The following is a 15,754-nucleotide window of genomic DNA, read 5'->3' as shown; positions in this document are numbered from 1 at the left end:
TTTCATTATTTAATTTCTTTAAATATAATACAGAGCGATAATACTTGGTGGCAACAATTTGAAAAGTGAAACAACGCTTGTAATGAATCAACGCCAAATGCCAAAACGAAATTAATAGTCGTTCCGGGAAAATTGCCCCTTTAAACTAAAAAAAAAAAAGGCATCTGTCATCAAAATACGGGTTTGGGTTATTAGTCTTACATTGCTGTAATTCTTGGTTATTAGTCTTGCCTTACTGCCGATGATTCGGCCTCTTTATCAAAATATTGTGCGCATATACCATTCTGAGGTAAATTTTGCTATGAAGTAAAATGCTTGTCGAAAAATGTTTCTCGTAAAAATTACTTTATTTCAGAACTCATACGGATTTTATCTAAATCCTTAGTGTAGGTTTTTGTTTATTCCGATTTTTGCTAAATTGATGGAAGTTAGTAGTTCGACTAGAAGGTAAGTCAGAAATGCTACGCTTATTACTCTTTGAAAATGTATGTGACAGAGAGTTTTTGTAATGCGGTAAAATTTCTGTAATGTGTAAAACAAACAGAGAGTTTTTTTAATGTGGTAAAGTTTCCGTAATCTGTAAAATAAACAGAGAGATTTTGTAATCTGTGTTTCTGTAAAAATTCTGTTATCCAAAATATAAACTATTCATATTTTTATTTAAAGGGCAATGGAAAGGTTTATTTCTGGTTACATAAGCCGCATGAATCAGCCTTTGGAACTCAAGTAAACTAATCAATCATCTTTAAATAAAATTTGAAAAGGGTAAAACGTACAATGAATATTTATGCGAAACATAATGATTAAAAGTGATAATTCTGTGGCACTTCTTAAACTGACTACTCAGATTTTTTTTTTTTTTTTTTTTCCGAAGGCCCGTTTAATAGTACTTTATTATTGCAAGGAATTATCAGTGCTATATTTTATGAGTGCAGTGTTTTACGTTTCTTGCTAATAAAGAGTAAAATAACAAGCTCAGAATTTGACACTTCACACATCAAATATAGATTCAATCATTATTTATTTTTACAGTTTAACAGATTTCATCATAACACATTTATTCATTTTATTTTGTATGATACAAATAAGGAATGCAAACAGAATCCAAAAATTGAATTACAATTAGTATAATGTAGTAATTCAGTAAGAGAAAATATTTAAGTGTTAAAAATTGTATCACAGTCAAAAAAAAAAAAAAAAAAAAAAAAAAAAAAACTTGAAAAGTATTTAAAAAAGCATACAATGAAGCAAGCGATGAAAATTACTTCCCCTCGTTTTTTAAGTTAGCGTGAAAAAATAACCCTGAGAGGTAAAAATAACAATGTGATTGAAATTAAATATTTTTTAATCAACCTGCTCGACTGAATAACTCAGAATTTAACAATACACAGTAACATTTTCACTGATAACACATATATAAAAATATTGATAATTTTATTGTTAACAATTTTAACTTGCGCTAAATTGTTATTGCTTATGTATATGTCATAAAAATATTCAGTTTAACATAAACATATAGTATATGCATATATATATATATATATTTTTTTTTTTCAAAATATTTCAAAAACTGAAAAGGAACTAAGTACTAAGAGCAAAATTTTAATGAAAGAGATTCCCAAGTCATTATTAAAAAATCCTTAAATAAAGAATTAACATAAGCGAACCAGAGCACCATATATCACAATACAACAGTTTTCATTAAATTAGTATCAGCTAATTTAAATACTACAATTTTAGAGGAGAGAGAAAACACAAATGAAACAAAATAAAGTAAATGCTTTGGAATAATATATATACTATATATACAAGGTGATCACAACAGTGCCCTGTTTCAAAAGAGTACAACTTTAATATTGAAAAAATTAATCTGCCCAATTTTTTCCTATAGTTGCGTAAGCTCAAAAGGCAGTGGTAATATGGATTTGAATCACAAAAATTCGATGCGCACGCTACCGTTTACACGGAAAACAGCTCCAACCACGTTATGCAGTGTATCCGGTGTGATGAAGTTGACAACAGTTTCGGCGCGTCCTTGAAGATCATCCAGTGTTCTACATAAGGGAGAAACACCTATTTTAACTTTAATACAGCCCCCTAAGAAAAAGTCACAGTTAAGTCCACAACTTCCTTCAAGATAGAAGGTCTACCAGAATGTCCTTTATTTTGATTATAAATGCAACCAGTTTCACTAAATATTTTTTGTCATTTTAAAACGGATTTTTACGTGGATGAATCAATTCCAAAATTCCATTCGAACTTACCAGATGATACGACTGTTTTCGAAAAGTGCTCACCAGCTTCGTTGTTATAGGGGTGAACTCCGTTTTCGATAGCTTTGCGATCTTTGTTATCACATTTATCAACTTATTCAAGCAACTTTTTTATTTCATAACATCTTGAAATCGGGGACTGTTTTTGTCCTCACTATGTATTCACAGAGAAAGAAAGAAACTAATAAACGCACACTCTACCTCTCATTGATACAGCTGTATTTAAGAGTATAATGAAACTTTTAAATAATGAAACATTTAAACAGTTGAAAACACTCATTTATGATGATAACACACACTTGTACATTGACTTCACATACATGAGGCTAAATACTACAGCCGAAGAAATAACTGTGATTTGCTTTGCGATGTAATTATGAAAAGGATTTAAAAGGGCACTCACACTGGATGAGTCTGAGAAAGCAACTCGAAAATATAACAAGGTTAAATATTCGGATATCTATCAAAATATACATGATGTTAAAAACTGTAATAGAGCATTTACAGGCTAAAGGCACATATGGTATATCCCAATTATGATATTTGTGTCCAGATGCTTGAAAGTGGGATTAATGAAAACAATGGTGGATTTTCGACATTTCGATTCAATTCACAAACGTCCCCCAGGAACAAATTAAATTCGTGAACCAAGATTTCACTGTATGTGATTAGCTTACTCACCAATTTAGATAACATATAAGAATAATTCATTGAAAGGCTATTTCAATGAAAGCAGAGTACGTGTTTTTAAAAACATAAATTATATACTCTTTTATACAAAACAGTCATATCCACCTATGTTATCTATCTATCTATCTGCATGTATATACAGCATTCGAAAAAAGGTGACTGCAGGTTTTTATTTGTTTAGATATTGATCCAGATTCGTAATTTCCAGTTATATAACATCTTAAGTTCAGTATTTTATGGTAACACAATAACAATAATAATCAACACTAGAAATGGGGAGGACTTTTAAAAAAGGTTATGTTTTTATGTGATTTCCCTGGGAACAAGATAATTAGTATGCTTCAATAAATAAAACGTTCCAAAACTTTCCGGCTTATATTCAGTAAGAAAATTTAATAAAAAATTTTAAAATGGCAATCTATCTGCAAATTTAGCAACTAAACTGCAATTAACCGGCATAAAGATCAAAATCTATTTCATGACTGGCCTCTTAAGTTTGTTCTCAAAACTTTCAAATTAAGTCTGTAATAGTAGTGGAAAAATTATGTCACTCAATAAATTCGATGCCAAATGTCTCAGCAAAATTTTCACTTAAAAGTACGGACTACTTTTAATTAACTAAAGCATTTAATGAACATTTTAGTAACTGAAATATTTAATTTATGGTGATCATTTAAACAAATAGATTTTAATTCAACTGGGCCTTCTCCAATTTACAGTGTTGAAACAGTTTTCATAAAATTCTGAATGTTTTACGAAATTTTCATTCAATTTTTTACACATTAATAATGAAGGAAACAAATCCAAGCCCATTTACCACGTCTTTTGAGCCCCATATACATATGCATATAACAGACCGACATATACAGGCAGATAGGGGCCAGCCATGTAATTGCAACTTATTTGCAAATGGAGAATTGGTGCTGTGTTTTAGGATTGTATACAAGCAATATTGTACACAAGCTAAATTCGAATTTTATGCAAAAAATGCATAACCATTTTTGCAAGCAATAATTGCTTATTAAATTCTCTCATGTAGCAAAGAAAAAGTAATTATTGTTGAATATTTTATTTGCTACTTATAAAGATTTATACGCATCATGGAAGCCTAGTTTGTAATGCTGTTTTGCCAACTCGTTTTTAATTCCAGTAAAGAGCAACAGATACATCTCTTCTAATTTTTGTTGAAGAAAATGTAAACACAAGACTGGACATACTAAAATTAACTTATGCTATATATTAAACATACATAACTTATGCTATATAAGTTAATTTTAGTTAATTAAACATAGGCATCTAGATGATCAGGTGCAAGGAACATATTACTTCAAATTGGAAACTTTTACTACCTCGCCATTTGTTTTAAAAAGGAATCATAAAACACAGCACTAAAGAAGATGTATATATAGTTGTGTTAAATATTTCAGGATCAGAACAAAAGATTTGCATTTATTTTTACTATAGCAGGCACATTCATTACATTTCTTGCTAATTGCTGAGGAGTTTTATAACTTCCTTACTTTAGTTTTGTTTTACAAAACGTTTCCTCTGCGTCATTGTAAACGGAAACAGAGAGCAATAGAAATGGAATGTAAAGGATATAAAATGTGTATTTGTGTGCGAGCGATAATTTCTAACAGCAAATTTGTTTTATATCTACGAATGGAAGAACAGTTTCTGAATTATTTTAATATATATATATATATATTATTGTAAAAGCCTCAAGTATTTTGTTTCTTCCATCAATGAAGAAAGTATAGAGTTCATATCGTTTATTACCATATTACACGTTGGAAGTGAAGATTGAGCCGAAGTTTGTGATACACTAGGTGCAATGTCCACTATGTGACTAACATTACTTTCAAAACCGCTACTCTGAACCGATGTAGGAGTAGTAACCTTCGCAATGGAATGTACATTATTTGCACAAGTATTTGGTATCTCACTTGTCTCAGTCTTTGCTGAAATAAAAGTTTGTTTCTCTGTTGCATCTATTTTTTCATTACAAGAAATTGCTCCGGATAATCTGGCGTTTCCAATTTCCGATGGAGAATTGCTTCGCGCATACAGAGAAATGGGAGGCTGAGATCTACATTGCACATTGTGAGTCGGTGGCATAAACTCGTGAGGAGAGTTTCTTTGCGTTAAACTGTTAATGTAACAGTGGTTTTGAGGAAAGTTCTGTCCGGCTCCACAATTAGTACAGTGATGATACTGGGAAAAATTGCTATGGTTTTGAACGTGGGAGCTTTGTGAATGATACGCACTATAGTTTTGTGGAATTTGATGGTATTTAGTTTGCATGTTAGACGGATCTATGCATGTTGGAGCAGAGCATTGGAACACTGGCTGTTGAGTACTCATTTGATGATTACAGTATGAAGGCGGAATGTGCATTGTTTGCGGAGATCTGCTGCAGTTCGTCATCGAGCATCTATTTTCTAAAACTGGAGTTTGGATCTGATGACTTTTTGCAGAATACTGATTTTGTACTTGATACATTGGAGGATTGGAATAATGCTGTTGATTGCAATAGAAAGGTGTGGAATTCGCGTTATGTGATGAACACACCTGGCTTTGAAATGTTCCACTTAATTGAATATTTTGAGAGTTCCATGTTTGTTGAACGCAACCATTTAACATATGCTGACTAGCCATTTGATTGCAAGATTGGGCAAAATATTCATTTTTGCATCCATTCGATAACATAGGTTGAAAATTGCTTTGATTTTGATTAAAATTAGTTTGCACATCGATACAACTAACTCGACTCATTTCGGAAGACAAGCAACTGGGAGAATTTAAATTCATATGGTGTGATGCACAGTTTTGATAAAACGGTTTTTGATTGCTTATTGCATTTTGATTGCAGCAGGAATTTTGGAATTGCTGATTCTCATATGGATCTTGTTTACAACCCGAGCAACAATCTGTTTTAATGGGAACTTGGAAAGAAGTTTGATTTTGAAAACAAATTTTAATATTGTTTTCAGCAACACTTTCTTGCTGCGATACTTCATTCAGATAACTGACCACATCATCAGGCAAAATAAGATCTTTGCTGCAATCTAGAGTGTCATTTGAATCGCATCCATTTTTCACTATATTTTTATTTTCTTCGTTAACATCACTTTGTTGCCAGTCGAGATTTTGGTTAGAAGTACCATCGTGATTTGAAAAGTATTGCGGCACATGGGGAATTGGAGTCAGCCTATTAATATCACTTGTTCTCGATAATTGATTAGAAAGCTGAGAAGCTTCAGCACGATCTGAAGAGCCTCCTTTAACATGATTTTGAGAGTTATTGCACTGATAGAATACTGGGGGTTGTTTATGGATGGATGCTGAAGAAGAATTTTCATTTTTATCGCAAATATTAATATCTTGTGAGTTATTTTTGATATTTTTAATATCTTTTACATCTGAAATATCTGAGTGCAAAGCTTGTAAGCGGACTGAGCCGGCTGGGGATAGGCGTTCCAAACTACTGACTTCACTTGAACGTCGAGAGCTCCAAAGAGAAATGGGATCACATGAAGATTGAGCACTATGCATACTTGGCGATGTATAGGAACCTTGAATAGCTCTTTTATTCGTGTCTTGACTTTGGCAACTAACATCAGAAGACATACTACCATAACAGGTACTGGCTGAGCTTGTACTGTTTTGTCTTCTTCTTAGTCCAGTACTCTCCACGTTTGTTTGCATAACCGTAGCACAGCCTAAAAAATTTATCAAAAATTAGTGCCTGCAGGCAAGAAAATTTCTTTACATTACACACACACACACATATGTATATACATAAGTATAGTTAGTTTGCTGTTTATAAGAAGCATTTTTTTTGGGGGGGGTATTACCTGAATTCTTGGAGGATGAAAGATTCGTATAAATTTTCTTCGTCTCCCCGTCTGCAATTTTAGTTGGGTGATTTATTGGAGGAGGAAGATCAGATGATATCTTACTGCCATTGCTTCTGTGAAAGACTAAGAGAAAAGTGAATCATTATGCATAAATTAAAAAGAATTCAAAACAATAAATTAACATTATTTCTTAATTTCATGTAACTAAACAACAAATGTTACTTTTGGCAAACTGGAATTTTAAATTAGATGTATTTTATTAATTATCTGACCCAACAGTTATTAAGACGTATATATCATCAGGTTAACTCCAAAGTTACCAGATGACCATAAAATATCATGCTCTAGATACTTAATCTTTCGTACAGACTAAACATTAAATTGTAGGTTCACTTCCGTCTTAATTACTAAAACCAAAAATGACATGAAACTGATGCATAGGCTTTAGGAATACGATAATATTTGAAAGCATTATTAAGATAAATTATTATCGAAGAAAATGACCTCTTGTGAATTTTTAACGTGAGAGAACCACGGGGTAATTCCGCTTTTCTTCAGTTATTCCGCATATTGGATTTTATATCCTATCTCTATCATGTTGTCTATCTCTATCTATATCTATCATGTTGCTAATTTTTTGTTCAGTTGATTGCTTTGAAGAAAGATTTAAATGAAAATTAGAAGTGTTTAGCGCTTACGATAAAAGAAAAATTAGGCAATATCATGGGAATATTTTGGAATAATGCAGAAAAAAATAAAATAACTTTAAAAAAGAAACTTAAGAAACTGGGGAGGAGTTTAAATAAATTTTTAGAATCTAATACAAGAGTAAAATTAATACGTTTTTGTTTCTCAACACTTTTTTTATGAACGGCAGGAAGTTAAAATAATTAAATGTTTAAAATATTAAAATAACTTAATTTGCATGCATAAACCAATTTACTGAATTATTTGCGGAAAGTAATCAAACATGAATAACAAGATTATTAATTTTATTCAGTAAATTTATTATAAATTATTTTATGAAGTTTTTAAAAATAAGTAATTGGTACATTTGGCATCCATTTGTCAAAATACTGCCACTATCATATTGTTAAAATAGCAGTAAACTGATAAACGTGCACAGAAAAAGTTATCTGGATATAAAAGAGTTAAGAAAAATGGAAAAAACTGAATTTCATCTCGCATTAGATGCATTTTTGAGTTTATTTAAATAATTACACTTACTTCCTTTCGGTAATTGCCATTTAGGCAGCCAAGACGTTTTTGATTTGATTGCTTTGTGAAAGCCACTCTTTCTTCCTCTTATAAATCCATTGCCATCATCTGCACTTGAAGTAACAGCGCACATAACAGCCGCTAAGTAGCTATCGTCCTATACAGGAATTTATGTTTCATTTAAATACATACTGTAACAAATTAAAAGTTCAATTTCGACGAAACTAAATAAATAAATAAAAAATAAAAACTCACTTCAATGTCCACGACTCTGTTTGGTTCCCAACAGTACGTATCTCCATCGAAAGCATCTCCGATACCACTTGTTGTAGACACACAGTTATCACTAATTGGCACTTCGCCGTTTATCTGTTCGTGATTTTCTGCGCACAAACCATTCTGAGAGCCATTCACTGTGCCTTGCTGGTCTTGTTCCTGCATGGAATAAAAAGAGTTATGATACGAATAATCTTAATTGTTTAAAGGAATTTTTTTTAAGTTTTGAGGAATTTCCGACTGACTGAAATATCAAACAAGTGAATTACTAAGTGCATAGCTGCATAGCAAGCTAAATGGAGCACAGCTATTTAGCTTAAAGCCTTAATCTGAATTTTGAAAGTTCTAATTATATCGATACATACCGATCAAAATAATTACAGAAGCGTATTACAGTGCGGGTTATGCAAGCCACTTGTATTATGGATTGATGTGGAGAAACTAAATCGTGTAAGATTTAGTAAGGGTAGAATCATGCGTACTAGTTTCTGTTATCTAACAATGTTTGAAACACAGATTCAATTTTCGTTAAAATCGCGATCTTTTCCCTCTAAAATCTTGACATGTTATCTTGAACTCAACAGTCTACACAGTTAAAGTATTTGTAAATTATTTTGGCTGATTTAATTCTCCATGTTTAAGAAAAAAAAAAAAAAAAAAAAGGGAGGGCAGTAGATGATATGAATGTTGAATTGCTTTTAGCAAAACTACTTATTGGGGAAGGAATAATTATTAATAAGTTAATTATCTAATAATTAACTTATTAATAATTATTCCTTCCCCAATAAGTAATTATTAACTATTAGTAATAAGTTAATTTATTAAATTATGGATATTGGGCTATTTCAAAGCGTTGTTTCAAGAAAAGCCGACTAAATCTGAAGCTAAAATCTGTCCTGATTTACATCTTTTAAACGACGTCAGATATCAGATATTTGTTTAATTTACAATATGGAAACAATTCTCCTAGAAAATAGGATATAGATTCAGGAAAAGCACTATAAAGGGAAAAGCTAAGACGAAAAAAAAAAAAGTATGATAAAAATAATTTGCCTTTAGAATACTTTGTGACGAGGAAAAACGAAGTAAAACTTCTGGCTATTTCTATGCAATCGCAGTCTGGAACGCCTAGGCGTTGGATATCAATCTTAAATATGATTATACTAGACTTTTTGCTTATTTTGCTTTGTTTCTCTTCTTAGGAAACAAGATCGACGTGTAAATTTACCAAGGTCCTGGAGAAACAAGAGAGAAAACTGTATCGATATAACAATACATATACTGAACATAATGATATATATGATTAGCAGTATATACTATGCATGCAGCAATATGCATTATAATTTTCTCTAGTAATATAATATGTAAATGTATGATTTATTGTAGACACAGAAGACACATCACTCTACAATGGAAGCTGATCTGAAAGTATTCATAGTTATCGATGAATAAGCTTAGCCTAAAATCTATAAATTTAGGAGTCATGTAATAATGCATCTAGACTTAAGATGCATGTAAACATACAACCATATTACAAACAAATAACAACTAGCTGATTCTGTTGCATTATTCATTTAAACAATGTGCCAAAAATAAAGTTCCAGGCTGATAATAGAGGAACACAAAACAACTTTGAGATATCGAATATTCCGAATGCTTCGAAGTTAGGCATTAACGGCATTGGAAATACAGTTAAGTCTTCATTAAATACAGTTAACTTCATCAAATGTAACTTATGTACTTGCAAATGAAAGTTTCAGACCATTTTATCAGATTACCTTTCTTTGTTCCCCCTAATTTTAAAAAGCTAAGAGACTGATGCATTACTCTTGCCATATATTTAAAAGATAAACAGTTGAATAGGTCAATAAAAACTTTTATTGCATTAACATTCTTCAAAATACTTGAATTTAGATAATGCTCTTTTGAAATGATGATGAATTTTTTTCTTATTCTTATTTTCAGACTAAGTTATTATAAATAAAGAAAACTCAAGAGGAAACTAAACATCTGTAGCGGTAAAAATAAGTAGTGCTTCTACTTGCAGAATAAGAAAAAGCTTGGTTAACATCACTTTTATATTCTTCTCAGAGCAACTTAATCAGCATTTAGGTTTAGAAATATAAGCTATATCGCTATTATTGAGTTAGACATAGTATCTTTGTTACTGGATTGGATTATTTGATTATAACAAAGTTGTCTTCCTTAGGGAGCGTTGCCTTCGTCCATGGGAAAAAGAAACTTACTCATGTTGACGGTACACATGAAGATAAAGAATACCTCACCCAGTTCATCTTACCACCATTGCGATGAGATGTCCTCTGTTTATGTGTTTGACCATTTGTGGCAAAGCATGCGAGGGCTATCTACCTAAGGGGTGAGATCAGATTTGGATTAACCATTATGCAAATAAGCACGTGCTTAGGGCGTCAAGGATATAGGACACACCAGAAAGATATTTGGAACTCATGGAAAGGGAGCACTGCAAAAAAATATCTATGGTTTAACCATGGAATGTATGGTGCAGCTAAACTAAGACCGAGAGAAAGAGGAAACTGGAAAAAAAAAAAAAAAAAAAGGATATTATACCGTAAATGTATAATGTGGGGGCACCAAAACCTTTTAAGTGCTTAGCCTCTAAAACTCGTAATAAACTTTTGCTGTGAACAGGGAATTTGATTTTTTTTTCAGATAAATTGCTATATTTTATTATACATTACTTTATATATTGGTAAACTTTCGTATTACAATAATAATTTACCAAACTTATTTAAACAAGAATAAAATTAATTTACCCTAGATGTCGTCAAATTCATCCCACAGAGTGAGAGTGCTAATAGTAATGGTAATAAAAAGATACAATTTACATTTAATATGAATATGTTCTATCATTACTTTTATAATTCAATGTAAAAGGTTTCATTACCTTAGATTGCAAAGTAGGGTTTGTAACTCTCCCTATTGCTTGATTTGCCAAAACATCAGATTTGTTCCAAGCACTGTCATTTTTAACTTTATCTTGCGATCTGTTGTTTTCTTTCGAGCCGCCTGCATTACCATCCCCGTCTTCGCCTTTGTGCTTCTTCTTTGCATAAAATTCAGCCCCATGCACAGTTTTCACATGTTTTCGAAGAGAACTGGGATCCGTGTAGCGCTTAGTACAGCCTTCAGCTTTACACACATAAGGTTTCTAAAAATACAGTTTAAAAAAGTAAGAGTTATGAATGGTACTACAAAAATATACATTACTTTATATCGAACACAAAAGGATAAAAATATTGGATGAAATTTCAACCTAACCACATAGTCTTAGGAAGCATTTTCGTATTATCAAGTGATACACTCGAAACGTATAGGTGACAGAGAAATTCCGAGTGCATATTTAAAATGAGCAGATGCTGATTTTGAGAAGCACTAAAATATTGCTTTAAATTGAAGTTCTGATTCTAATAAAGCGGTTTTGGGTTTCAAATGATTCAGAGAAACGAAACATGTATTCGGAACTCATTAATTAACTTGGTTTAAGGCTTCAAAACACTTTTCCCTTGATAAGTTCTGTTTGAAGCGTTAAACAGAGATTAATAATTTTTTTTTTTTTTTTTTTTATTTTGTACAAGTCTCAGTTTAGTTTACGCATTTGAAGATTCACTAAATTTAAATGTTCTCTATTTGGTAATTCCTTACCTGGAAAAGAAATTGGTTAAACCTTCATAAAGAAGAAAAATAGTTTTTCAACTTAGCTCCGAAACTAATTCAGAAGTCAAACAACAAAAATCAGCGTTATATTTTCATAATTTTCACAGGACTAGTTTCGATGGTTTTACCGAACCACCATCCTCAGTTTTCATTTGCGGTTTCGCAGCTGAGGATGGTGGTTCGGTAAAACCATCGAAACAAGTCCTGTGAAAATTTTCAAAATATAACGCTGATTTTTGTTGTTTGACTTCTGAATTAGTATTTGTTCGGTGTGTTATTGCGTCTTAATTAGCTCCGTCATTTCCTTTTTAAGTACTACATTTATATATAATTAAATTTTCATATTTAAAATTTAAATTTAAATTAGCTTTATACGAATGAGAGAATATATATAGATATATGAAAATAACTTGCATGTTTGTGTTTTGTTTTCAAAAGAATTGTTTTGTAATTATGTATATATTTGCACAGAAGAAGAAAGTAAAAATTTAGCTAATGCTTTAAAAGCACATTTGATACTGCAGTTCCAGAGTAAAGAAGTTACACCAAGTATAAATAAGAATACAATATTCAAGCAGTAAAAGTTTACGTGAAAAAAACCTACTGCAATAATTACAACAATACATACTTCAAAAACCAAAAAAGGAGTAAGTAAAGACAAACAATTTTTTACAATCAAAAAAATTTTTTATAATGTACGCAAACAAAATTAGCGTTAACTTTTTAATTTTTCGTATTAAATTTTACTGCCTGAATATTGTATTCTTGTTTATACTTGATGTAACTTCTTTACTCTGGAACTGCAGTATTAAATGGGCTTTTAAAGCATTAGCTAAATTTTTACTTTCCTCTTCTGTGCAAGTATTTTAAAATTTTGCAGCTCAATGTGCAAAATGTTTTGCAGCTCAATGTGCAAAATGTTTTGACCAAATAGGTGTCTCTTTTTAGATTACTACTTTGGACTTATTTCTTTAAATAATATATATATATAAATGTTGTATGATCTTAAATTCTCTAAGTTCGTAAACAAGTTATTCTAATACTTGCGCTATAGCTGCAAAGTAAGATAATAATAATTTATTTACTAAAGAAATATTGATTATATAATCTCCTAATATTGGCGATTTTGGTGTTCCGCTGATGAAGTTATTTACATTATACGTATATAGATACAAAATAAGAATCTATACTAGGTATTTAATATATGGTGTTAGAGACATATTTTACAAACTATAATAATGCTGTAAACATCCTTAAGGGTATCAACTAAGTAAATTATAATTTAAATGCTTTTTTTAAAATTTGTAAAATTAAATATATTATTAATAATTTGAAAGAAAATCATGCTGTATCATCTAGACGAGAAAACTCTGGAACAAGCTATTATCAAGTCGTATGGAAGATAAATTCAAGACCTTACGTGCTGTAAAATAGAAACATTTGTCATGGCCCCTGAATGATAAATACCCAGGTCAAACGGCATAATATAAAGTGATATAACAGGCCAATAATTTGCAAAGATTCTGCTGAAGACATTCCTAATGACGCATTAATTTTTTTTCAGTTATTATTAAAATGATATGCTACATTTGTTTCAATCGCGGAAATTTCGATATTGCATTCATTAAAGAAATTAAAAGGAAAAATTCGAACGCACTGAACTAAAACCATAAACAGGTTTAGTTATTCGTTTCCAATCGCAAAATGTATTTATTCTACACTGTTTTAATTACGCTTAAAAATTAATAGCACGTACGTAGACGGAGCTGCAGGTGTAATTAGAAGCAGACAAGTTTACAATCAAATTAAGTTTAGTTTATGTGATTACGGCAAAACCTCGAGGGCTACCTGCCTAAGGAGAGGGATGCCTTCGGGAAGGACTTTCTAAGGGTAGCTGGCTCGTATACACGCTACGCATGGGGAAAGCCACGAAGTCCCCCATGCAGCCAACCCGTTCGCGGAATTCGAACGTGGGACCAAACTACCAGTTTTCAGTGAACTTTACCGTTCGGCCGCTGGTGTCCCCAGTCAAGTTAAGGAGTACTTAAAAAAAGATGGCGGTCTGATTTTGCGCATTGCCATGTTGAAAGATCCTTTTAATAGTAGGAGGTATTTAACATTATTACTTCATCTTGGTGAAATTTATATTCATTATTGAAAAGCTTCACAACAGCAATGGTCACAGAAACGAAAAATGACATTTTTTCATTTCATCTGAAAATCGTAAAACTTACCTAAGCAGATTGCTGCTTGTAATTTTAAAAATCGATTTTTTAAAAATTAATGTATTAGCACTAAAGCGTGGCACAAAAGCAGGCCGGCGCCCGGCTGCACCAGGCGGTGATAATTAAGGGCGGCAAATTTTTAAGACTTAAGGAAGGCACTAGACGGCAGAATTTAGCTTGGGTCCGTGACTTTGACATTAAGGTCTCCTTTATTCCTAAATTCTCTGTTCAGTTTTCTTTCTTTTATTGAAGCATCACAGAATTTGACTAACAAATCATAATTGAAAAATCGCATTAAAAGCTGCTGCTAGTTACAACTGTCTTCAATAGATGGCGCCACAAAGACAACATTCCCTTAGTTTAGATCTACGTATATTGCTTTTACCTACTTGTACAAGAAAAATGAATAAAAAGTAAAGGATTAAAAACCGAGCTAGGTGTAAGGACACGAGCTTGGTAAAACGTACTATAACCTGCCTATGGGCAGTTTATGTTCGTTAGCCTAGAAGGTCTATTAATTTCGTTTTGGCATTTTGCGTTGAAAACTTTAAATGTCGGTTCACTTTTCAAACTGCTGTCACCAAATATTACAGCCCTGTATTATATTTAAAGAAATTAAATAATGGAGAATCTGCATAAATGTATGCATGTTTCTAGCATTGTGATAAAACGATGGTACCTAGAGCCATCTAATTTTGAATAACGTACGTTTCCACCCGAATATGGGCATCTGGAAGCCCAAATTTTGAATTTTGAACTTAATTTTCTATCGATTTCCTATTTTGTAAAACTTTAGTTAATTTTTTGATTAACAAACTAAACGATTTCAAAGCAAGCAATGGCAACAGTGAACGAAAAGAAAATATTTTTATCTCCAGCGCTCGAGACTTTGTTTCGGAAATTCTAATGATACCCTCATTTTAAAATTATTTTGCTATATTGCTATTGAACTGAATTTTATCGTTTAAGTGCGAAGAACGTTATATTTAATAAATAAAGGTAACACACAAAACGTAAAAAAATAAAAAAAAAAAAAATAAAAATAAGGCTTTTTTTGTACGCAATATAAAATCTGAAAGCTTTCAGATTTTATTTTTTGTTTACTTGTATATTTAATTTTTTTTTTACAATGCACAAAAAAGCTTTTTGTTTTGTACTAAATAATCCTGCATGGAAAGCTGAGTTTATATATCCCTGTTTCGCTCCTTAGTAACGGCAGGGCTTAATTTCTAAAAGTTTAAAAATTGAATATTTAATTATTATCAGATTAATTAATAATTTTTAATTATTGGGGTTATTTAATTGGTTAATCGACGCCAATAATTATTGTTTATGAATTATTATTTAATTAGTAATTATTATTTAATTCACAATTAATGTAATATTATTTATTAAAATAACTGAATAATTAATGTAATTAGATGATTAAAATTAAATAAAATGCAAAGAGATAAACTAAAATAAACGATTTTTAAGATAATTTTATTGCTAAAAATAAAATTTTCGAGATCAAATT

At 31.2% G+C, this 15,754-nt stretch overlaps 1 protein-coding gene across 1 annotated transcript in view; it reads right to left on the bottom strand.

The window, feature by feature from the left end:
- Positions 1-1,002: 1,002 nt before the first annotated feature.
- The window catches only part of LOC118186510 (uncharacterized), a 157,914-nt gene continuing 143,162 nt past the window's right edge, over positions 1,003-15,754 (bottom strand). Inside the window, exons 11-15 of the mRNA XM_085807154.1 lie at positions 11,244-11,507; positions 8,297-8,476; positions 8,051-8,198; positions 6,821-6,946; positions 1,003-6,685 (exon numbers count right to left, since the gene is read on the bottom strand). Of these exons, the coding sequence (XP_085663280.1) occupies positions 4,671-6,685; positions 6,821-6,946; positions 8,051-8,198; positions 8,297-8,476; positions 11,244-11,507 (2,733 nt within the window). The 3' untranslated portion in view covers positions 1,003-4,670. The remainder of the gene's footprint in view (positions 6,686-6,820; positions 6,947-8,050; positions 8,199-8,296; positions 8,477-11,243; positions 11,508-15,754) is intronic.

The sequence above is a fragment of the Stegodyphus dumicola genome, chromosome X1, assembly GCF_044657685.1.
Source record: "Stegodyphus dumicola isolate Sdum_Otavi_A_Nest chromosome X1, ASM4465768v1".
Lineage (NCBI taxonomy): Eukaryota > Metazoa > Arthropoda > Arachnida > Araneae > Eresidae > Stegodyphus > Stegodyphus dumicola.
The sequence above is the reverse complement of the archived record's forward strand: the minus strand, read 5'-3'. Positions and strand labels throughout refer to the sequence as shown.